Source organism: Alligator sinensis, unplaced genomic scaffold, assembly GCF_000455745.1.
Source record: "Alligator sinensis unplaced genomic scaffold, ASM45574v1 scaffold528_1, whole genome shotgun sequence".
NCBI classification, from domain to species: domain Eukaryota; kingdom Metazoa; phylum Chordata; order Crocodylia; family Alligatoridae; genus Alligator; species Alligator sinensis.
The window spans coordinates 5,304,992-5,330,888 of NW_005841846.1; the positions used below are offsets into that span (position 1 = coordinate 5,304,992).

The 25,897-nt window shown below is 39.6% G+C and overlaps 1 protein-coding gene across 35 annotated transcripts in view; it reads left to right on the forward strand.

Annotated features, from left to right (window-relative positions):
- SORBS2 (sorbin and SH3 domain containing 2) overlaps positions 1–25,897 on the forward strand; it is a 434,751-nt gene that overhangs the window by 366,661 nt on the left and 42,193 nt on the right. For 12 of the 35 annotated variants that reach the window (XM_025207937.1, XM_025207929.1, XM_025207943.1 and 9 more), the window contains 4 exons: positions 2,176–2,259; positions 7,091–7,147; positions 19,338–19,387; positions 19,944–20,131. In XM_025207937.1, the coding sequence (XP_025063722.1) occupies positions 2,176–2,259; positions 7,091–7,147; positions 19,338–19,387; positions 19,944–20,131 (379 nt within the window). Of the gene's footprint in view, positions 1–2,175; positions 2,260–7,090; positions 7,148–19,337; positions 19,388–19,943; positions 20,132–21,848; positions 25,860–25,897 lie in introns of those variants that run through there. The other 23 variants (XM_025207811.1, XM_025207826.1, XM_025207833.1 and 20 more) reach the window with 12 other exon arrangements.

Consider the following 25,897-nt stretch of genomic DNA (forward strand, 5'->3'; position numbering starts at 1 on the left):
GCAGCTAGAGTTTGGCTCTTCTATTTTAATGTAGTCTTCTAAAGCTGACATTTTTCTTTCATGAATTAAAGACTGTAATAAAGTTGCATGTGACGTTGGTCAGGCCGCAATTGGAGTACTGCGTCCAGTACTGGGCGCCACACTTTAAAAAGGATGTGGCCAGCCTAGAGAGAGTTCAGAGGAGGGCCACCCATTTGGTGAGAGGGCATCAGGACAGGCCCTATGAGGAGAGACTGAGGGACCTGAACCTACTCAGCCTCGGCAAGAGGAGGCTGAGGGGGGGACCTGGTGGCTGCCTACAAACACATCAGGGGAGATCATCAGCAAATAGAAGTAGCCCTATTCTCCCCAGCACCACCTGGGGTGATGAGGAACAATAGTAATAAGCTGATGGAGAATAGGTTTAGGTTGGAGATCAGAAGGCAATATTTTACAGTTAGGGTGGCCAGAATCTGGAACCAAATTCCTAAGGAAGTGGTCCTCGCCCCTACCTTGGGCAAATTCATAAAGAAGTTAGATGATCACCTGTCTGGGGTCTTGTGAACCCAGAATTCATTCCTGCCTGTGGCACGGGTCAGGCTAGATGATCTGATCAGGTCCCTCCTGACCCTAGTTACTATGAAACTATGCATATCTGAGCTGACCCATGAACAAAGTCTCACACGGTAGTATTTATCTACTGAAGATTAGAGGACATGTTGTATTCGATTACAGATTGCTAATAGCAATAATTGTACTATGAAGTTGATGATTATGGTTAGAGTAGGAGATATGAGTACACTACTAAGCTTTGCTGTGTAGTGTGAGCAAGTAATTTATCTCTGGCTCTTATTTCTTCATCTGTGAAACAGGAGCAATACTTCCCCTGATTCATACACAGCTTGTGAGGATAAATAGAAAAGTAGGTCCAGCTTGATTTGGCGGATAGTGTTTTACTTAGTGAATAGCCTTCATTCCTCATGTAGACTGCCTTAATCTGCTTTGGAGGACTTCTGTCCAGGCCTGGCTTAGTTAATTCATGAGCTCTGATAAACTAACATTCTACAGCTATGCATTAAATATAGCCATTTCACATACATATTACTGTATTTAAAAATATAGTAAACTGAGAGCACCTTGTGCTTTTGTGCTGCACGACAGTTTACTTTGGGTTGTACCAAAGAATCCAATATCACAGGGAAAATAAGAAAATTAGAAAACCAAATTTACAATAAAGGGCCCATGTAGAACCACTGGGGGTGGGGGAAGGGGTTGCTCTGCTATGTTTTAATTCTGCTTAAAGAATTATGTTACTTGTTTCTCTGCTCACTAAACTGTTTTCTTCTTGCTGCTTATCTCCAATTTTTACTGTGAAATGTGAAAAATATCAATATAATATTGTTTGGTGTAATAGAAGATGGGAAAAGATGAAAGCAAAAGTAATATGGAACCCACAATTATTTTTTATATATATTTTCATGGAAAAGAATTACATTGATACCAGTTCCATTCCATAGGCTGAACCAGCTTTTTAATATTGCCATGCCTGCATGATGCATATTGCTTATCTCTTATGGTGTGCTTCGCTTCAAGATGGCAAGATCCAGAATTAACATGCTTTGTAAGAGGACAAGGAGTGGTTGAAAGCAATATTGCTGAAACCTTATGTAGTCATCTACTATCAGACAGTTTGGCCACTTTCTTGTACACACTACAAAGAAAAACAGCTTGAAATGTTTTCTTAACAAGAAAACAGTATCTGGTATTATTAAGTTTACTGAGCAAAAGGACATAACCAGGCAGAAAAATACCACTCTCATTTGTTGTTTAATTATAGTCCTTTTTAAAAAACAGGTTTTAGATCTTTTTCAGGCAGCCAAAGGTACTGATTAACTTTTGAAATATTATTCTTAAAATGCTAGATGTTTCCTATATTATGTGTAACAGTGCAATGGTCATCTGAAGTCCAAGCTGAAAAAAGTGGAGTTAAAACATTAGTCTGTGACAGCTCTTGAACAAAAGCAATTCCATATGAAATCCCATCTTTATTCCTTGCTTTTATTTCATTTCTCCCCGCTCCATATCATCCCCACACTATTTTTGTTTGACATGTTTATGTTGTTAATGTAACATGGCATTTCCAGCACTTTGCTTAGTGTGTACTTTTCCTTCCCTTTTCCTTCACAACTGCTCCAGACTGATCGCATAAACCCAGATGACATAGATTTAGAAAATGAACCCTGGTATAAATTCTTTTCAGAGCTGGAGTTTGGACATCCGGTAAGTGAGGATAGACTATTAATGTTTAAACTTTAGGAAAAATATATTTCTAGGATACAGTTCACAAATTACCAAGTGCAGGAAGAGTCACCCCCTGAACCTGAATAGGACTTTTTTCTAAGAAAGAACAACAGAACTGAGTCCAAAGTATGCATCCAGCCATTTTCGTTAAGTGCCTACCTGCCAAACCAGTGACTCTGTTGGCTAATTTAAGTCCATAGACTATATACAACAGCTGATATGAAAACACCTACAGCATCAGTTGTATGTAAAACATAATTGTTTACTTTTTTTATTAAACCTTTAGAATTTAGAAGCATTTGGTTAGAACAATTTTCAAGAGTAGAAGTGGGACCTATTAATTTTTATATTGTAGATTTCAAACAGGCTAACAACATAAATACTCAGTTTTCATTAAGTGTGTGTCTTAATTTAGTAAATGCAGACATACACACTTGCAGATAATGCCTCTGGGTATAAATCCTGATTTTTTTGTCCTTTGTCCATCTCAAACATATGCACACAGAGAACATATGATTTTATACATAAATCAGGGAGATGCCTATTAGTTTTTGTTTGCACCCAGGGTATGGACAAACAACTTAGATGCAGTTCAGGAGAAAAGGGAGACTTGTACATAAGCTGCTCAGCAGTAAACTGGCTCTTGTGCCTGCTCCTTCTATATAGTATGTGCAAGTTAAACCAGGGTACCTTACCTCTGGTTCATTCAGTGGTGAACTGCCCTGATTTAACATTCACTTACTACAGGATAGGACTGAACACATGGGAGAGTTCCTGCCAAGCAACTGAAGTCCAGTAAGTCCACTCCTCCCCTCTTTGACCTCAGTACAATTTGTTCACCTGTCCACACCTTTCAGAGGTCTACTTGAATCTATATACTCTTTGGACCTGCTCCCCCTTTGCATCAAAACCTGCATCCCCAAAAGGACTTAAATAGAATGTTGTAGTCCCAAAATAGCACTCCTGAAAACCCCTGTTCAGCTGCAGCTTAATCCTGAAGACACCTAAATTTCATAGGCACCTCACATTCAAACTTTAAAGTTTCTCAGGTGCCAATAATTCTCCACTCATGTATGCCCACAAGCACCTTATTTTTGACAGGGCTGAGCTGCTCAGCACCCATCTCCCACCAAAGCTCATTTCAAACTAGGCTTTCTTCCACCTGTCACCCCTAAGAGGCTTGGTGCAATAGTCATTCATATAGCATACCCAATGCACACCTGTAGATTCAGACTTCTCCTAATATGCTTCTCCTAATATGCAGTGGTGGTTTCCACTTTCTTTTAGAACAGTGTTAGTGGAGCCCACATTCCCCCAGCCCTTAAGCCATGGAGACAGAGGCGCAACAAGCTCATTTAGCCCCATGTGTGGAGAGGCAAGGGTGGGGAGGCTGGGCTATGCCCTGCTTCCGCTTGCCCAGCCAGGGCAGTGGGGGGAGTGAGATGCAGGCGCAGCAGCACTGGGAGCAGGAGCTATGCCCTTCCACCCGGAGTGAGCTGCATCGCACCCCCTACTCTGCCCTGGCTGGGCAAATGGCAGCAGGGCATAGCCTCCACTCCCAGCACTGCCGCACACACCCCCCCACCCCCCCTTGCTGGGCAGCGTGTCACCCACACCTCTTCCTTCCCCACTCCGCCCACCACAACAACTTAGCAGCTGGAGGAAGTTGTGTCCAACGTCCTCAAAGACTGGTGCCTGTTTAGTCTATGGCCAAATCTCCAAATCGAGTAAAATATTTTCCAAATTGATTTGTAGGTTTCCAATTCAATTCAGACCTTTTAATTGGTCTCCTGATTCAGTTTGGATTTGGAGATTCAGCTGCCAAATCAGGCCATATCTCCTCTGAATTGAAGCAGCTACCAAAGCTTTGCACAGCCCTATCAGGTATATAACTGAATGTGTCTAACAGCTGTGCCTGCTGTTAGAAAAACTTCCTGTGGTGGGGGGAGCACTTCTATCCACTCACTTCTATCCCCGATGCACTGCTGGGTGTCAGGATGGTCCTGTGGCCAAGCAGGGGAGGCACAGGGATGCTTCGACCATACTAAAGTCTCCAAGCAAGGGAGTGGGGCAGGATTCTGGTACCCCCTCATAGTCAGTGCTCTGCTACTGTGTGGAAGATGTTTCCACATCACAATAGCTAGCTAGAGCACCTGGCAAGTAAGCAAAAGGAGTAGATCTGATTCCCCTCTAATAAAGGAGGAAATTAAAGCTATCTTGCCCTTATCTACACCATCCAGAGAAGAGCCCATCCTAAGGTGTCTAACTCCCCATGCGCTGCACAGGGAGCCTACATGCCTTACTCTGGGTTTTGGGTTCCACTCTGTGCTTGCTAATTCCCAAACCAGAAGCCACATAGCTATTTTAATATGGTGCTGCTTCTCAGCACCACACTGTCTTGCTCTGAATACATAAATCCAAATCCCCTTTTGGAACCAGCTCTAAGTGAATAGCAAAACTCCCTCAGTGAGAGCAGGAGCAAATCCTGTATCTGCAAACCAAATATATGCAAGTAGAAGCCTTTAAATTATTTTTAGAGCTTTACATAGGGGGGGTCCTAATTTTTGCTGAACCAATGTATTTAATAACACACAAAAATACAGAAGTTGTTTAACCATTTTTTAAAAAATATTACAGTCCAACAGTCTATAGTATATCATATTTTTGTCCCAACCCAATCTTTAATGTCCTTTTATCTGCCCATTAAAACTGTTTTTAATCATTCATCTCGATATAGATAAACATAGGCAAATTAGTTTCTATCACAAAACTAAAATACTAGCAAGGTCAGTCATCCTTATCCTCTATAAGGTAAAGTGCATATGGAGATTTCACTGGCAGGCCATCAGTCCCCAACCCTTTACATTCTTCTCTCTCAGTAGTTTTAGAAATAGCTGTTCTTAATACAATTATTCAAATTTAAAATTTTGCTAACTAAATTTACTAACACTTTAAGATGCTTGATGATTTATTACAAAATTATTGTAGCACATTTTTCCTTCTAGTTTCCCCTCATTTTGCTGTATATGTGTCACTCTTGTACCTGATGCTGTCAACACCTGGTTTCTAATTATGTCACCTTCTCCACATGTTTCATTCCTTGCTGGCATTGATTCTCCTCCATTTCATCTCTACACTTCTGCTTATATGATGCAGCCTCCTAAAAAACTTCCCCCCCACCCCTCCTGGCTGGGCAGCTTGTCCCAGCCCCAGCCCCAATCCCTCCCTCACTGTGGGGGTGTTGATGTGCCCACCCCACCCCCCACACACCTCTTCCTTCCCCACTCCGCCCACCACAACAACTTAGCAGCTGGAGGAAGTTGTGTCCAACGTCCTCAAAGACTGGTGCCTGTTTAGTCTATGGCCAAATCTCCAAATCGAGTAAAATATTTTCCAAATTGATTTGTAGGTTTCCAATTCAATTCAGACCTTTTAATTGGTCTCCTGATTCAGTTTGGATTTGGAGATTCAGCTGCCAAATCAGGCCATATCTCCTCTGAATTGAAGCAGCTACCAAAGCTTTGCACAGCCCTATCAGGTATATAACTGAATGTGTCTAACAGCTGTGCCTGCTGTTAGAAAAACTTCCTGTGGTGGGGGGAGCACTTCTATCCACTCACTTCTATCCCCGATGCACTGCTGGGTGTCAGGATGGTCCTGTGGCCAAGCAGGGGAGGCACAGGGATGCTTCGACCATACTAAAGTCTCCAAGCAAGGGAGTGGGGCAGGATTCTGGTACCCCCTCATAGTCAGTGCTCTGCTACTGTGTGGAAGATGTTTCCACATCACAATAGCTAGCTAGAGCACCTGGCAAGTAAGCAAAAGGAGTAGATCTGATTCCCCTCTAATAAAGGAGGAAATTAAAGCTATCTTGCCCTTATCTACACCATCCAGAGAAGAGCCCATCCTAAGGTGTCTAACTCCCCATGCGCTGCACAGGGAGCCTACATGCCTTACTCTGGGTTTTGGGTTCCACTCTGTGCTTGCTAATTCCCAAACCAGAAGCCACATAGCTATTTTAATATGGTGCTGCTTCTCAGCACCACACTGTCTTGCTCTGAATACATAAATCCAAATCCCCTTTTGGAACCAGCTCTAAGTGAATAGCAAAACTCCCTCAGTGAGAGCAGGAGCAAATCCTGTATCTGCAAACCAAATATATGCAAGTAGAAGCCTTTAAATTATTTTTAGAGCTTTACATAGGGGGGGTCCTAATTTTTGCTGAACCAATGTATTTAATAACACACAAAAATACAGAAGTTGTTTAACCATTTTTTAAAAAATATTACAGTCCAACAGTCTATAGTATATCATATTTTTGTCCCAACCCAATCTTTAATGTCCTTTTATCTGCCCATTAAAACTGTTTTTAATCATTCATCTCGATATAGATAAACATAGGCAAATTAGTTTCTATCACAAAACTAAAATACTAGCAAGGTCAGTCATCCTTATCCTCTATAAGGTAAAGTGCATATGGAGATTTCACTGGCAGGCCATCAGTCCCCAACCCTTTACATTCTTCTCTCTCAGTAGTTTTAGAAATAGCTGTTCTTAATACAATTATTCAAATTTAAAATTTTGCTAACTAAATTTACTAACACTTTAAGATGCTTGATGATTTATTACAAAATTATTGTAGCACATTTTTCCTTCTAGTTTCCCCTCATTTTGCTGTATATGTGTCACTCTTGTACCTGATGCTGTCAACACCTGGTTTCTAATTATGTCACCTTCTCCACATGTTTCATTCCTTGCTGGCATTGATTCTCCTCCATTTCATCTCTACACTTCTGCTTATATGATGCAGCCTCCTAAAAAACTTTTGGACTATGTTCAAGACAATTCTTCTGGTGTTTCTAATGAGGTAAAGGAAGCATTCTTTCTTGTTTAGATGACTAGCTTGGGAAACATGGTTGTGACACTTGCTATTCATATCTGAGATTGTTAATATTTAATGGTATCCTACCAACAATCAATAAGGGTTTCTAATTCTATATCATTTACCTTTGTCTTCATATCTTTCCAGATCATTTATGTATGTGGATGTTGTTTTTATTACACTAGCTACTGTGAGTCCATGTTCCCATACCACCCAGAGATTAACATTCAGATTTACAACATAAACCATATGCTTTAAAATCTTGATGCATTCCCATTTCCTCATAGTTGGGCAAGTGCTTTGTTTCCAAATACCCATGAACTGCAATTATGATGAATATATCTAGCTATAAATTGTAGACTTCAAGTGAAACTCTTGTTGAACAAGCTTTATTCCACTGAAATATATGTAATTAGGCTTACTAACCAGGATATCCAACCAGGAATTATGGCTAAATGTTAGTAACCAGTAACCTAGGAATTGCCAAACAGTGTCATGATTCTGATTCAAAAGCCTCAGGATGAGATAGGGGCTGTCAGTGCCCTGTTCTAACGTGGGGAAACCCAGATTTTCATTCTTGTTTCCATATATATGTTATGGTATTATTTGTGTCTGTGTGTCCTGTATGACATGTGTGGTAGCTTTAGGATATTCATATTTCTCCTTTCCTCCCCATCCAAAAACAAAAACAAAAAAAGGAAAATCATGGACTTCATAGTTCATTGCATTGTCGACTTCCATGAGAATTGAATGCACTAAGCATATGATAGAGGAGGCCAATTGAATTTCCTGAGCTATAGCTTTTTGGAATAAAATTATGAACAGTAGAGCTAGATAAAATATTTATAACATAGTCATTTTCAAATTGATTAATTAAAAAAAACTCTTTCTGATTGAAAAAAAAATGGGTATGAATTTGAAGCAACTTCTGAGAAATTTTACCTGAGATATTTTTCACTTTTGAAGTTTTTAAGGGGGAAAACTAGCAAAAGGCACTTTGCTTAAACAACTTTTCAGGAAATATAATGGATTCAGTAAAACAGTAAGGAAAGCACATTCAAGCAAAATGTTTTGGCAGTAAATTAGCATCAGTTTTCATATGTGCACATATACAGTCTTTCCCCAGTTTTTCCAACATCTACTGCCAATTGCTATGAAAGCCTAGAGTCAGGAAACCACTCATACATGGGTTAAGTTTAAATACATACACAACTATTTTCTTGAATAGGGATGAATTTAAACATGACAAGATCAAAATTTAGTAAAGCGTCATCCTCTTATTCAGTTATTTTAGCTATTACTTTTTTTTTTTATAAGTTTGACTCTGTTGCCCTTCACTGTAGGATAAGGGGGTGCTCATAGTTTGGGTAGGGCTGAATATTCCAGGGAATATGTTTTTACCTGGGTCGGAGTCTGAGGCTTATAGCATATTGGACAGCTTTTAGGAATGGTGGGAATCATGAAATAGGAGAACCAATAAGCCTCCTCCACACAGCATATGCAGACACAGTGCCATTCAGTACACAGTGTACCTCCTCTGCCTTTAACCACCTTCAACCCACCATCACTTCTAGCAGCTTTACTAGGAGTAAAATGTATATGGTCTCCAATTCTTATTTGAGGTTCTTATTATACATGAAGAGATAAAACTGTGGTATGAGTGAATACACTCCAGCTTACTGTATTTTAATATGCAATCATGGTTCAAGAAGGGAATCAAACAAACAAGGCCTTGCCCTCCTCCCTAGCTTTGGAGATTTCCTCCTGGAAAAGAACAGGGGCTGTTATTATACATGCATCTGTGTAGACCAAATAGGGAAAAGGGTATATGAGTGCAACTTTCATATCCAAGAACTATTAGTGGATGGCGGCAAAATATTTTGCTCTTCAAGTCCCTGACTCAAGCTGAATAGCAATTCCACATCACTGATGTGTTCTCTTTAGTTGACATTTGGATGGAATATCTAGCTTACTCTTGGTAGTCTATACTCCTTAAAAGGCCATTACACATGATCAAAAGAAAGCACTTTCTAGTTGTTGTTTGATGAACGATGGTAAAATATCATGTGCAATTGTGGTTTCAATCAAATTTCTAGCAGAAAATATACATTTAGTATTCCTCTGCAGTTTTTATGTAATGGGAGGGAACGTATGGAAAGCCAAGAACTCTTTGTTGCGCAGATAAACAAAGACAACTGTAGTTTCTATAGCTGTCAGTGAAACTTTCTCAGTGCTGCTGGCTCTCACAATGTTATTACAAACCTTACAATATATGGTGTTTTTCTCAAGTCCCCAGCTCCTGAAGCCAAGTAGCTTCATGAAAAACTCAACTCCCTTTTAAAAATGTAAGTTTCTACTTCTTATGCCTTCAGAGGAAAGCTTGAAAACATGATCTCTAAAAAACAAGAAAGCAAATAAATGAAACTTGGAATGTTTTATTTTTTAAAAAGACCCACGAGTTGGGGGCCAGACTCGCAATATTTAAACACACTGGTTTACCAGTATAGTATCTTTCATCAGCTCTAAAATCATTCTACATCTTTAGAAAACAAAATAGGAACTGTTCCCTGAGAGCTGTAAACAGGTTTAATGCCTGTTCATGAAATTATGATCAGCAGATCTCAGTAACAGCTGTCCTTCCATTTCAGCAGCATGTGGAAAAGTTGTTTTGTGATGCTTCATTCCTTGCATGCTGCAGATTATTTGTTTTAATTTGTCACTGTAAACCTTCTCTTTAAGCTACAGAATAACTGATTTCCTGAGTTGGGTTTTGATGTCTAAGGCTTGGGACAGACGTTACACATAAACTAGTTTAACTGATCAGAAACTGGTTTAAGCCTATAATAGAACAGATGTTCAGTGCACATAAACCAGTTTGAAAATGACTTAAACCAATTTGAGATAAATCTGGTTGAATGTAGCATCAGACTTAATTGATTTGGCTCAAACCGGTTTATGCAATGTCTATTGCAGACCCCTTACTGGTTTAAGTTAAACCAGACTCCCCCAGCATCCTGGCATGCTTTCTGGGCTGGACAGGGCTCTCTGCTCCACAACAGGGTTGGCCCCTCCCCTCTGCTCCCTTGCTGGAGCTATGGCAGAGACTTCAGGTACAGCAGGGTCTGCCTGACTTCCCCCTGCCCTACCCAACCCTTACTGCTCAAGCAGGGATCTCCCCCTTCCTCCCTCCCTCAATCCCATCTCCCACAGCACAGCCCCTAGCCCCACAGACCCTAGGCATGTGGTATGCTAGCTAATGCTAAGAGGTATCTGTATGCATCTCCAATTTCACTGGGACAGGCAAACAAAACAGTGACTGCTTAGGGCTTTTTGAAGCTAATCAACAGGTCAGCTGGTAAGCTGTTTAAGAAGAGTTTGAACTAATGGAGAGAAGCTATTGTTTTGCTAATGAGGTAATAAACACTTATCAGCTCCCTGCTGGCTTGCTTGCTTGTCAGTTTTCTGCAGACAGTATAAAGAAGCAGGGAGAGAGAGATTGAAAAGCTCCATATCATCAGCAGATGCATGCACTGCCTACCCCTCCTCCCCTTGCCTCAGAGTGCTAGCAGGGGGCTGGGGGTTGGCAACACACCTGCCACTTGAGCAGCCAGTGGAGAAAAGCCCGGGACAGTACAGGCAGGGTGAGAGTTTACACCCCTCCATAATCAGAGTGTCCTGCTGGGGCCTCTGGCCATGCTCCCCTCAGCTCAGCACTCTGAGAGGGAAGGGAGGGCTGCTCTAGTGCCCCTCCCCACCAGCTGCTAGCCTGAGACACTGCAGACATGTGCCTGAATTTCCTCAGTCCAGAGGGGATGTCTGCCCAGTTACAAACTGGTTCAGCCTAGCCAGGTTAGACTAACCTGCAAAGATTGAATCAATTCAGGCTCAGGCTTTCTGAATATCTGCCCATAGGCTAAAAGATATTGCTCTTGGGTCTTCTGTATTTCTGATTTTCATTTTTCTTATTAACCAATTACTTCTTTTTCAAAATACAATGCAGAAATCTGTTAGCACTTGGTAATAGTGTAAGGTAATGTCTAAGCATATTACCTAGCCAGATGTCAGCAACAGATGAAGATCCATAGGAAAAACTTGCAAAAAATGTCTTTCTACTGGCTTGCAGGTTATTTGTAACTAATAAAAAAATAGATATTAGTTGATTGCCACAGCCAACATGGACTGCATTATATGGGCTATATGTTCTCATGTCATGTGGAAAAGTGTGAATCAAGTACTAGCATGCAAAAAACTAAATGAGAAACAGATGCAATGGGTCAGGAAAGCAAACCATCTTCACTGATGGAAGCTCCTAACGTTAGAAAGAGCAGGACGTAATCAAGGATTATAGCACAGCTTTCCTTCAAAGAGTCATTATAAAGCAGATATCCATGTGGTCACTGCTATACAATTTTCATCTACCATGAATATACTCTTCTATCTCTCTGCACCTTAAGATTAAAGAGGGGCATCAAGTTAAGGGCTTGTGTGCTATAGGCCACAAATTACAATTTAATGCTACCTGAGGCAACTTTAATCTATAAAGTATAGATGCAGAAGTGACTTCTGTACCACAGCAGATAGCAGTGGTATTATTTTTGCTACTTCCTACAAAATTGCAAGCTCTCTTTGATTACGTGCAGATCCATCGTGGTTTTCACATTGCCTGTACTTTGGCATTTTACGGAAAACTTAATTAGCACATCTAATATACATATTTAATAAAAATAAATAAAAATAGTTAAATAAATTAATAAAATAAGTAATCCATGTCCATGCTGACCTCATTTTCATCTCTCCTCTTCCCTCTATGGGGCAAGTCAGAGGAGTATAGTAGGATGTTGCCAGAATTTTTTAACACAGGACTGCATAAAAATATTTCTTCTTACCCTAGGAAACCTTGTGTTACAGTAATGCACTGCAGAGAAGAGGGATGGTGGGAGGCAGAAGAATCTATTCTTTTATTTTCCAATTTAGATCAAATGGAAATACCTGCTTTTTGCTGAAATCTGGTGTACATCAATGGGATGTGATTTGTTCTTCAGAGGCAGTTGTAAGAGCTTATGGGATAAGGCATCAGTGGTAGGGATGATTTAACAGTACCCAAAGGGGGAAGAACTCCATCAGTAAAAATGAGATTGCTTCAGTTCGCCCTTCAGCATGGTGATAGAATTTTAACAAAGGGATTCCAAAGAGTCCCCAACAGCACATTCCTACAGGAATGTATGGTACTTAAAAAAAATACTGCCCAAACTCAGTATATTTTCTACCTATCAAGGGATGAGAGAATTAGTTTCTCTCATATGGCAAAAACACTGTCCATACCTTTATCTTTGTGCACTTTGCTATTTTTGTCAATTCGGGAGCTCTTGGCCATTGGACACATTACCAGCGATCTCTCATGGAAGAGGCTGTCATCAATCCCTGGAGAGTTAGTTGAAATAAACATATAAATGCTGAAAAGGCTAAAAGGGAATTATTTTCTTGAAGGATTTGCAGTCTTCACATAACTTTACCCAATGGCCTATTTTGTTTCAGGATCAACTGCAAAAGAACAAACTGGATACTAGACCTGACCAAATCTTAAAATTCTTGATTCATGGGAAACATTGACATTTTGAAATTTTTTGAAAATAGAAATTCCATAAAGTTTGCTTTTCAGAGATGCTGCTGCTAGTACATTGTACATTTTTATAGTGTTCCCTCTCTATCGCCTTTACAGTCACTTGTATTTTTTGGATTTGTAACTTCTTTGGAGCAGGGAGTACATCTTGGTATGTGTTTATATGGTAGGGCCCTGACTGGAACTTCTGGGCATTTCAGTCCTACAGGTATGTGATGGTAATATAGATCAGTAAACCAAAATAAATTTGGTTCAGATAAATAACAAGTCATATATATCTTTACCTAGAGCACATCTTCAAGTCTTTTCTCTGGTAACTAATCTACACATCGTTTCAGCTTTGTATAGTTCTTGTTTTTAACAACTTTCAGCTTCCCTTTCTATGGAAATCAGATAATACTAAATCTTATTAATCAACTGATTAGAGGGTGCATATAGACGATCACAGAGGCTGCTCTGATGTGCTGTAATTACAGTGCGTCAGAGCAGACTCAATTAATTACTTGAGTAATTAAGACTCACGTATTTACTATGCTCCAGCCAGCCTCCGTGTCTCATCTATCAGTGTCCCCATGCTTCAAAATGGTGGTAGGGGCACTTTAACTAAAGTCCATTAGACAAGCTTTAGATAAAGCACCCCTGCTGGCATTTTGAAGTGTGGAGACGCTGATACACAAGACACTCTGGGCACTTTCAGAGCCACTGTAATTAAAGCACCCCCTCCTGCTCCTCTGAGAGCACATGTAAAAATGCCAAAAATAACTGACAAAGTTGCCTACAACTTCAGCTGTGTTTTAGGAAATGTTTGATTCATGCTTTATCCAAGCTTGTGGGATTATCTCTGTATTTAAATGTGATAAAGTACACCAGAGAACCCAGTAAACAAAATAAAAATTTCTGTTAGTGTTTTGATGGAATCAATTCCTGTGTGATATAGGTGGTTAAAGAAGGCAGGCAATTGAAAACTAATTACAGACAGCTAGCTCTAAAGAGTCCCTTGTATATCTTGTCCTTATAGAAACCATTACATTTAGGTAGTGTTGACTGTCACTGTGGAATGAATGTGCTGTGCAGAATGCTAATGATGTTACAAAATCTATTCCAACATGTTTCTCAAACCAAGGAGGACCTCTAGAGGTGTGATTATATGCCCCTCACATAATTTGACAAAGTAATATATTGAAACTAAAAAGCACTCAAGATGATTATAGATTATCCTCTGTGATTTCACAGTCCCTATACCCTTCTGTACAGAAAAAGTAGTTCCTGCAGCTTATAAGGCTGTGAAAATTCTATTTCCAGTTCATTAGTTCAGCTCTGAAATGATATAGCATGAACTTAAAATATGTTTAACATTTGAACGACAGCTTTGTACCCATGAAGAGGCACCACAGGGACAACATGATTCTGTTTCTAGCTTTCACAAATTGTAATACTGTGTGTGTCTAATTCTGGCTGCAGCCTGGAAATCCATTAAGTGATTGGTTTAAACGTAGTCATCACTTAACTTTGAACTTATGTTGACAAGTTAAAAATATTTCAGACCAGCTTTACATTCCATCTTCTCACAGCAGTGACATTTTACAGCAGTGAAAAGGCTTCTGTGATAAGAACTGTTCATAATATGAACTTAGGACAACCAACAATTGGCTACAAAACTCATGTCTCTTTCAGCTATTTATACAAAGAGTTTCCAGCTGTAATTGATATTGATACTTTGGTGAGTAATTGAGATAAATCTGGTTGAATGTAGCATCAGACTTAATTGATTTGGCTCAAACCGGTTTATGCAATGTCTATTGCAGACCCCTTACTGGTTTAAGTTAAACCAGACTCCCCCAGCATCCTGGCATGCTTTCTGGGCTGGACAGGGCTCTCTGCTCCACAACAGGGTTGGACCCTCCCCTCTGCTCCCTTGCTGGAGCTATGGCAGAGACTTCAGGTACAGCAGGGTCTGCCTGACTTCCCCCTGCCCTACCCAACCCTTACTGCTCAAGCAGGGATCTCCCCCTTCCTCCCTCCCTCAATCCCATCTCCCACAGCACAGCCCCTAGCCCCACAGACCCTAGGCATGTGGTATGCTAGCTAATGCTAAGAGGTATCTGTATGCATCTCCAATTTCACTGGGACAGGCAAACAAAACAGTGACTGCTTAGGGCTTTTTGAAGCTAATCAACAGGTCAGCTGGTAAGCTGTTTAAGAAGAGTTTGAACTAATGGAGAGAAGCTATTGTTTTGCTAATGAGGTAATAAACACTTATCAGCTCCCTGCTGGCTTGCTTGCTTGTCAGTTTTCTGCAGACAGTATAAAGAAGCAGGGAGAGAGAGATTGAAAAGCTCCATATCATCAGCAGATGCATGCACTGCCTACCCCTCCTCCCCTTGCCTCAGAGTGCTAGCAGGGGGCTGGGGGTTGGCAACACACCTGCCACTTGAGCAGCCAGTGGAGAAAAGCCCGGGACAGTACAGGCAGGGTGAGAGTTTACACCCCTCCATAATCAGAGTGTCCTGCTGGGGCCTCTGGCCATGCTCCCCTCAGCTCAGCACTCTGAGAGGGAAGGGAGGGCTGCTCTAGTGCCCCTCCCCACCAGCTGCTAGCCTGAGACACTGCAGACATGTGCCTGAATTTCCTCAGTCCAGAGGGGATGTCTGCCCAGTTACAAACTGGTTCAGCCTAGCCAGGTTAGACTAACCTGCAAAGATTGAATCAATTCAGGCTCAGGCTTTCTGAATATCTGCCCATAGGCTAAAAGATATTGCTCTTGGGTCTTCTGTATTTCTGATTTTCATTTTTCTTATTAACCAATTACTTCTTTTTCAAAATACAATGCAGAAATCTGTTAGCACTTGGTAATAGTGTAAGGTAATGTCTAAGCATATTACCTAGCCAGATGTCAGCAACAGATGAAGATCCATAGGAAAAACTTGCAAAAAATGTCTTTCTACTGGCTTGCAGGTTATTTGTAACTAATAAAAAAATAGATATTAGTTGATTGCCACAGCCAACATGGACTGCATTATATGGGCTATATGTTCTCATGTCATGTGGAAAAGTGTGAATCAAGTACTAGCATGCAAAAAACTAAATGAGAAACAGATGCAATGGGTCAGGAAAGCAAACCATCTTCACTGATGGAAGCTCCTAACGTTAGAAAGAGCAGGACGTAATCAAGGATTATAGCACAGCTTTCCTTCAAAGAGTCATTATAAAGCAGATATCCATGTGGTCACTGCTATACAATTTTCATCTACCATGAATATACTCTTCTATCTCTCTGCACCTTAAGATTAAAGAGGGGCATCAAGTTAAGGGCTTGTGTGCTATAGGCCACAAATTACAATTTAATGCTACCTGAGGCAACTTTAATCTATAAAGTATAGATGCAGAAGTGACTTCTGTACCACAGCAGATAGCAGTGGTATTATTTTTGCTACTTCCTACAAAATTGCAAGCTCTCTTTGATTACGTGCAGATCCATCGTGGTTTTCACATTGCCTGTACTTTGGCATTTTACGGAAAACTTAATTAGCACATCTAATATACATATTTAATAAAAATAAATAAAAATAGTTAAATAAATTAATAAAATAAGTAATCCATGTCCATGCTGACCTCATTTTCATCTCTCCTCTTCCCTCTATGGGGCAAGTCAGAGGAGTATAGTAGGATGTTGCCAGAATTTTTTAACACAGGACTGCATAAAAATATTTCTTCTTACCCTAGGAAACCTTGTGTTACAGTAATGCACTGCAGAGAAGAGGGATGGTGGGAGGCAGAAGAATCTATTCTTTTATTTTCCAATTTAGATCAAATGGAAATACCTGCTTTTTGCTGAAATCTGGTGTACATCAATGGGATGTGATTTGTTCTTCAGAGGCAGTTGTAAGAGCTTATGGGATAAGGCATCAGTGGTAGGGATGATTTAACAGTACCCAAAGGGGGAAGAACTCCATCAGTAAAAATGAGATTGCTTCAGTTCGCCCTTCAGCATGGTGATAGAATTTTAACAAAGGGATTCCAAAGAGTCCCCAACAGCACATTCCTACAGGAATGTATGGTACTTAAAAAAAATACTGCCCAAACTCAGTATATTTTCTACCTATCAAGGGATGAGAGAATTAGTTTCTCTCATATGGCAAAAACACTGTCCATACCTTTATCTTTGTGCACTTTGCTATTTTTGTCAATTCGGGAGCTCTTGGCCATTGGACACATTACCAGCGATCTCTCATGGAAGAGGCTGTCATCAATCCCTGGAGAGTTAGTTGAAATAAACATATAAATGCTGAAAAGGCTAAAAGGGAATTATTTTCTTGAAGGATTTGCAGTCTTCACATAACTTTACCCAATGGCCTATTTTGTTTCAGGATCAACTGCAAAAGAACAAACTGGATACTAGACCTGACCAAATCTTAAAATTCTTGATTCATGGGAAACATTGACATTTTGAAATTTTTTGAAAATAGAAATTCCATAAAGTTTGCTTTTCAGAGATGCTGCTGCTAGTACATTGTACATTTTTATAGTGTTCCCTCTCTATCGCCTTTACAGTCACTTGTATTTTTTGGATTTGTAACTTCTTTGGAGCAGGGAGTACATCTTGGTATGTGTTTATATGGTAGGGCCCTGACTGGAACTTCTGGGCATTTCAGTCCTACAGGTATGTGATGGTAATATAGATCAGTAAACCAAAATAAATTTGGTTCAGATAAATAACAAGTCATATATATCTTTACCTAGAGCACATCTTCAAGTCTTTTCTCTGGTAACTAATCTACACATCGTTTCAGCTTTGTATAGTTCTTGTTTTTAACAACTTTCAGCTTCCCTTTCTATGGAAATCAGATAATACTAAATCTTATTAATCAACTGATTAGAGGGTGCATATAGACGATCACAGAGGCTGCTCTGATGTGCTGTAATTACAGTGCGTCAGAGCAGACTCAATTAATTACTTGAGTAATTAAGACTCACGTATTTACTATGCTCCAGCCAGCCTCCGTGTCTCATCTATCAGTGTCCCCATGCTTCAAAATGGTGGTAGGGGCACTTTAACTAAAGTCCATTAGACAAGCTTTAGATAAAGCACCCCTGCTGGCATTTTGAAGTGTGGAGACGCTGATACACAAGACACTCTGGGCACTTTCAGAGCCACTGTAATTAAAGCACCCCCTCCTGCTCCTCTGAGAGCACATGTAAAAATGCCAAAAATAACTGACAAAGTTGCCTACAACTTCAGCTGTGTTTTAGGAAATGTTTGATTCATGCTTTATCCAAGCTTGTGGGATTATCTCTGTATTTAAATGTGATAAAGTACACCAGAGAACCCAGTAAACAAAATAAAAATTTCTGTTAGTGTTTTGATGGAATCAATTCCTGTGTGATATAGGTGGTTAAAGAAGGCAGGCAATTGAAAACTAATTACAGACAGCTAGCTCTAAAGAGTCCCTTGTATATCTTGTCCTTATAGAAACCATTACATTTAGGTAGTGTTGACTGTCACTGTGGAATGAATGTGCTGTGCAGAATGCTAATGATGTTACAAAATCTATTCCAACATGTTTCTCAAACCAAGGAGGACCTCTAGAGGTGTGATTATATGCCCCTCACATAATTTGACAAAGTAATATATTGAAACTAAAAAGCACTCAAGATGATTATAGATTATCCTCTGTGATTTCACAGTCCCTATACCCTTCTGTACAGAAAAAGTAGTTCCTGCAGCTTATAAGGCTGTGAAAATTCTATTTCCAGTTCATTAGTTCAGCTCTGAAATGATATAGCATGAACTTAAAATATGTTTAACATTTGAACGACAGCTTTGTACCCATGAAGAGGCACCACAGGGACAACATGATTCTGTTTCTAGCTTTCACAAATTGTAATACTGTGTGTGTCTAATTCTGGCTGCAGCCTGGAAATCCATTAAGTGATTGGTTTAAACGTAGTCATCACTTAACTTTGAACTTATGTTGACAAGTTAAAAATATTTCAGACCAGCTTTACATTCCATCTTCTCACAGCAGTGACATTTTACAGCAGTGAAAAGGCTTCTGTGATAAGAACTGTTCATAATATGAACTTAGGACAACCAACAATTGGCTACAAAACTCATGTCTCTTTCAGCTATTTATACAAAGAGTTTCCAGCTGTAATTGATATTGATACTTTGGTGAGTAATTGGGAGAAATGATGCAGGTCATGTGACCAGATAAAAAACTTCTTCTTAGAAGTTTCTTTTTATGTTTTACTGTAAAGTTTATGTCAATCACAGTTTATCTAATGTTGAAAAATGTGCAGAAAGGCACTAGCATTTTTGGATTTTTATTAATAGTACTTTTAAAATAGAATTAGTTTAAGAAACAATGGTGCTCTTTAAAAATTGTATAACTTTTCTTAATAAATAGTCCAGTACATATAACTTGGAGTGTGCGGGATATTTATTATGATAGCCTGATTTATCCAGGCTTCTTATAGTTTATTAAATGACTATTGCTTCACAATGACAGTAGAAAACTATAGAAGTTTAATAGATTCACTTATTTGCTTTTACAGACCTCCTTATATCACTCTTCAACAGACAAAGGCCTGGAAAGACCTTCTAGGTAAGAAACGATACAGTAAACAAGACAAATTCTACAGTTATAGTAGACAAGCGAACAAACCTACAAGGTCTTGTCCTTGCATCAGTGTCCACTAGCCTAGATACTTGTACCCTTGAATGCATAAGATCCTAAATCCTATTCTTTCATATTGACCTTGATTTAGGATTTCTTCAAATATCTGCTGTCTTATGTCTACCCTCTGACTCCTCTTTACGTCCTGCAAGACATTGCTCACAACACTTATGTTGGGTTGGGTTTGGAGGAAAAAATTGGGGGAAAAAATTTGGAGGAAAAAATTTGAGGAAAAAATGCAGCCATTCTAGATGGGCAGAGATTTTCCCTCCCATATCCCTGCTGAAGGCTGTACCAGCTGTGTAAGGGGGAAACAGGCAGAGGACTGTGCTTCCAGAGATGACACATGAGGTAGTTTTCCCAGGTGATCAATAAGCTAACTCCATCTCCACTGTTAAGTGTTTGATGATTTATGGGGAGAAGGCATTCAAGTGAATGCTGGGTTCAAAGCCTAAAATTGAACTAATATTGATTATTTCTTTAGTTCTGCAAGTACTGCAAGCGACTACAGGAAAAGGAGGAAGTCAGAGCCTGCTGTAAGTCATCAGAGGGCACACAGCGATCAAAATGCAAACAGGCCTAGTCTAGGTCGGGCAGATACACAAGGCTCATACAACACCCTCAGAAAACCATTCACCAGCTCTTCTCCTTCTTCTCCATCAAAAGCAAAAGGTAAGAGCCAAACAAATCTGAAAATGGACAAGAGCTTAGTTAACTACTGAGATCTTAGTATAAACTATACAGAATATTGGTGATAATTGGAAGGAACTGCATGCTGTTACTCAAACAATTACTGAGAAGTGTAGCAGCTGTCTTCTGTTGAGGAGTTAGCATATTTATTCATACATAATTATTTTAATTGATTCAAATCTAGATTGTAAAGGGGTTTGCCACATGCAGGATCTACAGCGCATTTTAAAGAGAAGAAAATTATTTGCTCCATTTCACATAATCTCATAAAAGTATATTTAGTACATTGCATTCTTACCAGTATTTATGAAGTTATTAAAATTTTTAAATGCTTCCCATATGTATAGAACATGAATGATGAGAAACAGCATTCATGATTACCACCAGATCAAGAAATCTTGAAAGCTTTTCTCCCCTTGTTCAAACCTATAGCTGATTTTTGACAGGTGATACATTCTAAAGAGCTAATTAAGCAAGAAAGCACCCCTCATATGAAACTGAATTGATTAATTTTGTTAATGCTTAAAGCACTTAATAGGTTAGATGCAACCCTTTGTTTCTGCTTCTTATGTAGGACAGTCCTTTATTAATTAACAGCCCTTCAAACCTCTCCTCCCTTTCTTCCCAGTAGTTCTTTCCTGTAACCACGTTTTTATTTTTAAAGTAAGACAAAAGGTTTGCAGATATTATAGCAATTATTTATATTGGGAATGAACATTCAGTACTGCATCTTTAGTCTTCCTATTCCCCTTTTCTTTCCATTATCTATCAGCTAAGATTTGTAATCAGGCCCACTTTGTCCTCAGCACTGTATAAATTTATTTTTAAATGGCAGTCCCTCACCCAGAGAGTTTATGGGCTAGGTTGCAACAAAACAAAACAAGGAGAGATAGCAAATTAACAGTGGGAAAGATGATGGCAGGAAAGGTAATAGTTAAACCAAGCATGCTTTGGAAAAAGGAGCAGTAGCTATTATATGAGTAGCCTCCATATCAAGGAATACATTCCTTTAGAGCATCTGCCATTAAGTTAATTGGACATGGAGCAGGACTCATCTCACGGTGCTACCTGAATAGTTAAAACTTGCAACTCCAGTTCAGTGTTTTATTGGTGGCAGAGCAGTGCAGAGAGTGAAACTGGAACCCAGTGGTGCTCAAGCTCCAGCCCACTGGCCAAATCCAGTCCACACAGCCATGTCATCTGAAGCTCCCCACAAGTTGAGAAATGTAGTGGCTGGGAAGCAGTGGCAACATTCATTGTTGTGGCTTCTAGTTATCTGGATTCAAGCTCTCTGATTTGGGTGTGTCTGGATCTAGGATTTTTGCTTTAGCTTCCAGTAGCTTTTATTTATCTTACTACCCCCTGCAGAACCAGTGGTACTTTTTATGGATAGAATGCCCCAATATTTAAGTGAATTTGGAGATGATTAGACACCTATGGCACTGAATCCCTTCTGATATTTAAATCATGCATAGTAAATGTTGGCATTTGGAAAACTAAATGACTGTTTAATATGGATTACTTGCTCTTCTTTTCTCATTTTTAATAATGTATGTACTGACCTTGATTGCTAGACTAAGTACAATAACTGCTTTCTCTTTTCTGTTCTTTCTGATATTTATTGACATTTCCAACTTTTTGAACCTGTTAATTTCTGGCAATGTCTCTTTTTTACCATGCTGCTCTATGGATTATAAAGGTGGGGATATTAGCAGAGTACATCCATCCCTGTTCAGTTATTCAATGCACAACCACAATGCCTCAAATGAGTTAGATTACTGTAGCACTTACCAACAGCATTTAGCTGTTCCAAGTGATTCAAGAAGGGCAGTCAGCTACAAGAATGGCTGGCAAATGACTCGTCAGAATGCAGAAGTCTGGAGCAGCACAGAAGAAACTGCCTCTCCCAAGCGGAAATCTCGTAGCTGCGATGATCTGCTAACAGATGATCATGACAGCTTTGCTGATGCGCAAGCCAAGTCTGAAAGCATGGGTTCTCTGTTATGTGAGGAGGATTCCAAGGACAGTTGCTCCATGGTCTGGGCCTCCCCCTATGTTCCTGACAGTCGCAGTAATGGTAGGTCAAGGGTTCGTCATAGATCAGCCCATGATGCACCAGGATTCCTAAAACTGTACAAAAAAATGCATCGTATCAATCGCAAAGATTTAATGAACTCTGAGGTGATTTGTTCTGTAAAGTCCAGAATATTACAGTATGAGAAAGAACAGCACAAAAGCATGCTTCAAGGCTGGAGAGAATCTTCTACTGAAGAGGTCCCCAGGGACATGGTTCCTACCAGGATATCTGAATTTGAAAAATTAATTCAAAAGTCAAAATCAATGCCGAATCTAGGTGATGAAACATTATCAACAATAACGCTTGAGCCTCCTAAAAATGGCTTATGTCCAAAGAGGCGATTTTCTATTGAATCCTTGCTGGAAGAGGAAAATCAAGGTAGACATCCCACTCAGGTACAACGACACTGCAAGCCTAAAACTCTGGTGCCAATTCATATTGAAGTGACCACTGATGAACCACAAAGATCTCACATGGAGTTTTCAGACAGTGACCAAGATGGAGTGGTCTCTGACCTCAGTGACTTTATCCAGATAGAAGGTTCTTCCTTTTGTAGTGAAAGTGACTTTGATCATTTTTCCTTCACATCCTCTGAGAGCTTTTATGGTTCAGGTCATCACCACCATCACCACCACCACCATCACCACCACCACAGACATCTCATCAGTTCCTGCAAAGGTAGATGCCCAGCATCCTATACCCGCTTCACCACCATGCTAAAACATGAAAGGGCTAAACAGGAAAGTACTGAAGATCCAAGGAGACAAGAAGCAGAATCTGGTCTCTCTAAGATAGCATTCCTAGTCAGTCCAGTGCCTTTCCGAAGGAAAAAAAATGCAACCCCTAAAAAACAGACTGAAAAGACTAAAAGCAAGTCATCTGTGTTTGAAGCATTAGACTCTGCTCTCAAAGATATCTGCGACCAAATTAAAGCAGAAAAGAGAAGAGGAAGCTTGCCTGACAACAGTATATTGCATAGACTTATTACAGAGTTGCTCCCAGACATTCCAGAAAGGAATTCATCTCTGAAAGCTGTTAGAAAGAGTCCCATGCAACAGCCTTTTCATCCACTGCCTCAAGATGGTGCTATTCATTGTCCATTGTACCAGAATGATTGTGGAAGATTACCTCTTAGTGCCTCTTTCCAAGACATGGATACAACCAACAACAACAACCAAGACAATGATAGTGCACTGTGTTTCCAAGGTGGATTACCTTCCTTTCCTTTATTCTTGTGATTCACTCATCCATCCTGTGCCTTTCATTTTCAACCCCCTATCATTTCATTTTTACTGAGGATTTCTGCAGTTTAAAATAAGTGTTCACCACAGAAAGGATACTGTTTTCCCATTGATGTGTCTGATTAATATTAGAGGAATAAGTTAACTGTCTATTCACAAAATTGTAATAATCTGGTTATCAAATAATGACAGCATTATTTTAGTCACCGAGTTTGGAACAGTGATTTCCAATCTGTAAACCAATGATCCATGCTACAAATTAAACAAAGCCCTGTTTTTAATAATTGGGTCCCTAAGAGAAGAGATTTTTTAGACAATTGAAAGGGTTTCACAATAAAAAAAATATGCATTGTAAAGTGATGGACAAACAGAAAACAATGTGGTGAAAGCCTTCATTGCATTTCTATTAATGAACTATGCATTCCATAACAAAATTAATAATATGTTACACCAACTATGTCAGTGTATACAACTGTCAAAAGCTGAGACATGCTTACTGTGTCCATTTTTGTACAACTTGATCAAAGCTGCACGTGCAATTTTTGTGAATAGACCCTTAGTCCATGAATAATAAAGATTCCATTTTCACTGAGCAAATGATGCAAGTTGCAATTCCATGGCAACAAAGCTAGATCTTTTAATTTAATTTACATGTTAACAGTTGCCTTATCTTTTTCAAAGTGCAAAGTAGAAAAGGAAAATTAACTAAACTAAAGGACACTGTGAAGGTGACTATGAAAAAAACCTGATCCATCTTGACCGTGATCCTCTTTTAAAGCTAATATAAAGTTAATTGCTATCATCTTGATAAGTTTATTGTTAACTTCTGTTTAAAGGAGAATCATTGCATGAATTTAAAATATTTCAAGTGAATTAATTCAATGAAAATGTATATGGCCGTTCCTGAAATCATAAAATTGATGTGGAGAAAACTAAGACTATTATACACGTTGTGCAGTATCGTCATTTGTGCTCCTCTTGTCTTGCCTTTAATTTTCACATTCTTTTCTGTAAGTTTTGCTAGTGCCACATTTGGAAAAAATTATCAAAGATGCTGCCATTCTGTCTCAACTTGTAAAACCAAATGCAGAGAGTAAAAACAACAGATTCAGTAAAAACACCTAATAATACAATTTATAGTTTTACTAGTCATGTTTTTGAGACATGGTAATTATTTATACGTCTCATTGAAATGCAATGAGTCATTATAAATAGAACTAGAAAATGTGTACACAAAGACCCAGATTCAGTTTCTGCTTGCATCAGCAAAAATCTGAAGTAATGATAATTGCTAGATAGTTATTAGGCTTTCTCTAGATGTACAGTAATATAACTACAAACAGTATTTGGCTCTAATTTTGAAATTCAGCTCAAAATATGGTTTCTGCTAGAAATAATAGTCACAGAAAGTCCGGCATGGTCTCCTAGAGTTGTATGTTTCTTGTATAAAATCATTCTATAACCAGTGGTATTTTCAGTGAAGTTGTATTTCACATTTTGGCCTTCTGGTTATCAGCAAGCTCTCACCCTTTGCGATACTTATGTGCAAGGGTTGGAAAAGGTGCAAGAGCCTCTTTCCTCCAACATAACCCAAAACCAAAATTTCTTTGCTTTCTGCAAAACTGTGGTGAAAGGTAGTATGACTAGCCCTCTTGCCCATCCATCATGTTCTCTCAGGTGTCTGCCTGTCCAATAGAGTTAGAGAACAAACAAGGGAACCCCTTAGAGCAGGGGCTGCCAGCCTGTCACATGTGTGCCACAGTTGGAATGGGGACCACCTCAGTGTGTGATGTGCAGAAGATCAGAAAGAGGGCAGGCAGCACAGAAGCAGATAAAACAGAGAGCAGAAAGTAGAACAGTAGATCAGGCATGGAACACATAGTAAGAAGCAGAAAGCAAAGCAACAGATCAGGTAGGGAGCAGAGGGCAGAGAGCAGAGTGGCACATAAAGCAGAAGGAAGGGATTGGAGTGGCATTCAGAGAGGACACGGGGCTTAACTTGTTGTACACCTGCCAAAAAAGTTTGCCCCCACTGTCTTAGAGCATCCAAGCAAGAAGAGAACAGGACACTGAACAGAAACTCACTCACTATAAGGTATGATCGACTTTTCAGCAGCAGGCCTTTGGACAGCAGATACAACTCCAGTTTGGAGCAGTAGCAAGGTGTTTCTACAGACTGCACTGCCCCTAGCCTCTCCAGACATTTTCTCCTGCATAGGTAGAATGGCTCAGCAGCTTTCTCATTGAGTGCTATTACTTTGCTCCCATTCAGATGAAATGATTGCAATGGCAGTTTCTTAGCACATGGTAACCAATGTGTGTTACCCAGGTATTTCATTTACTTATATCACAGATCAGAATAAGCATACTATTATGATAATAAAAGTGTTGTTCCAGGCCACATAACATGGCAACTGAAGTCAAACAAGT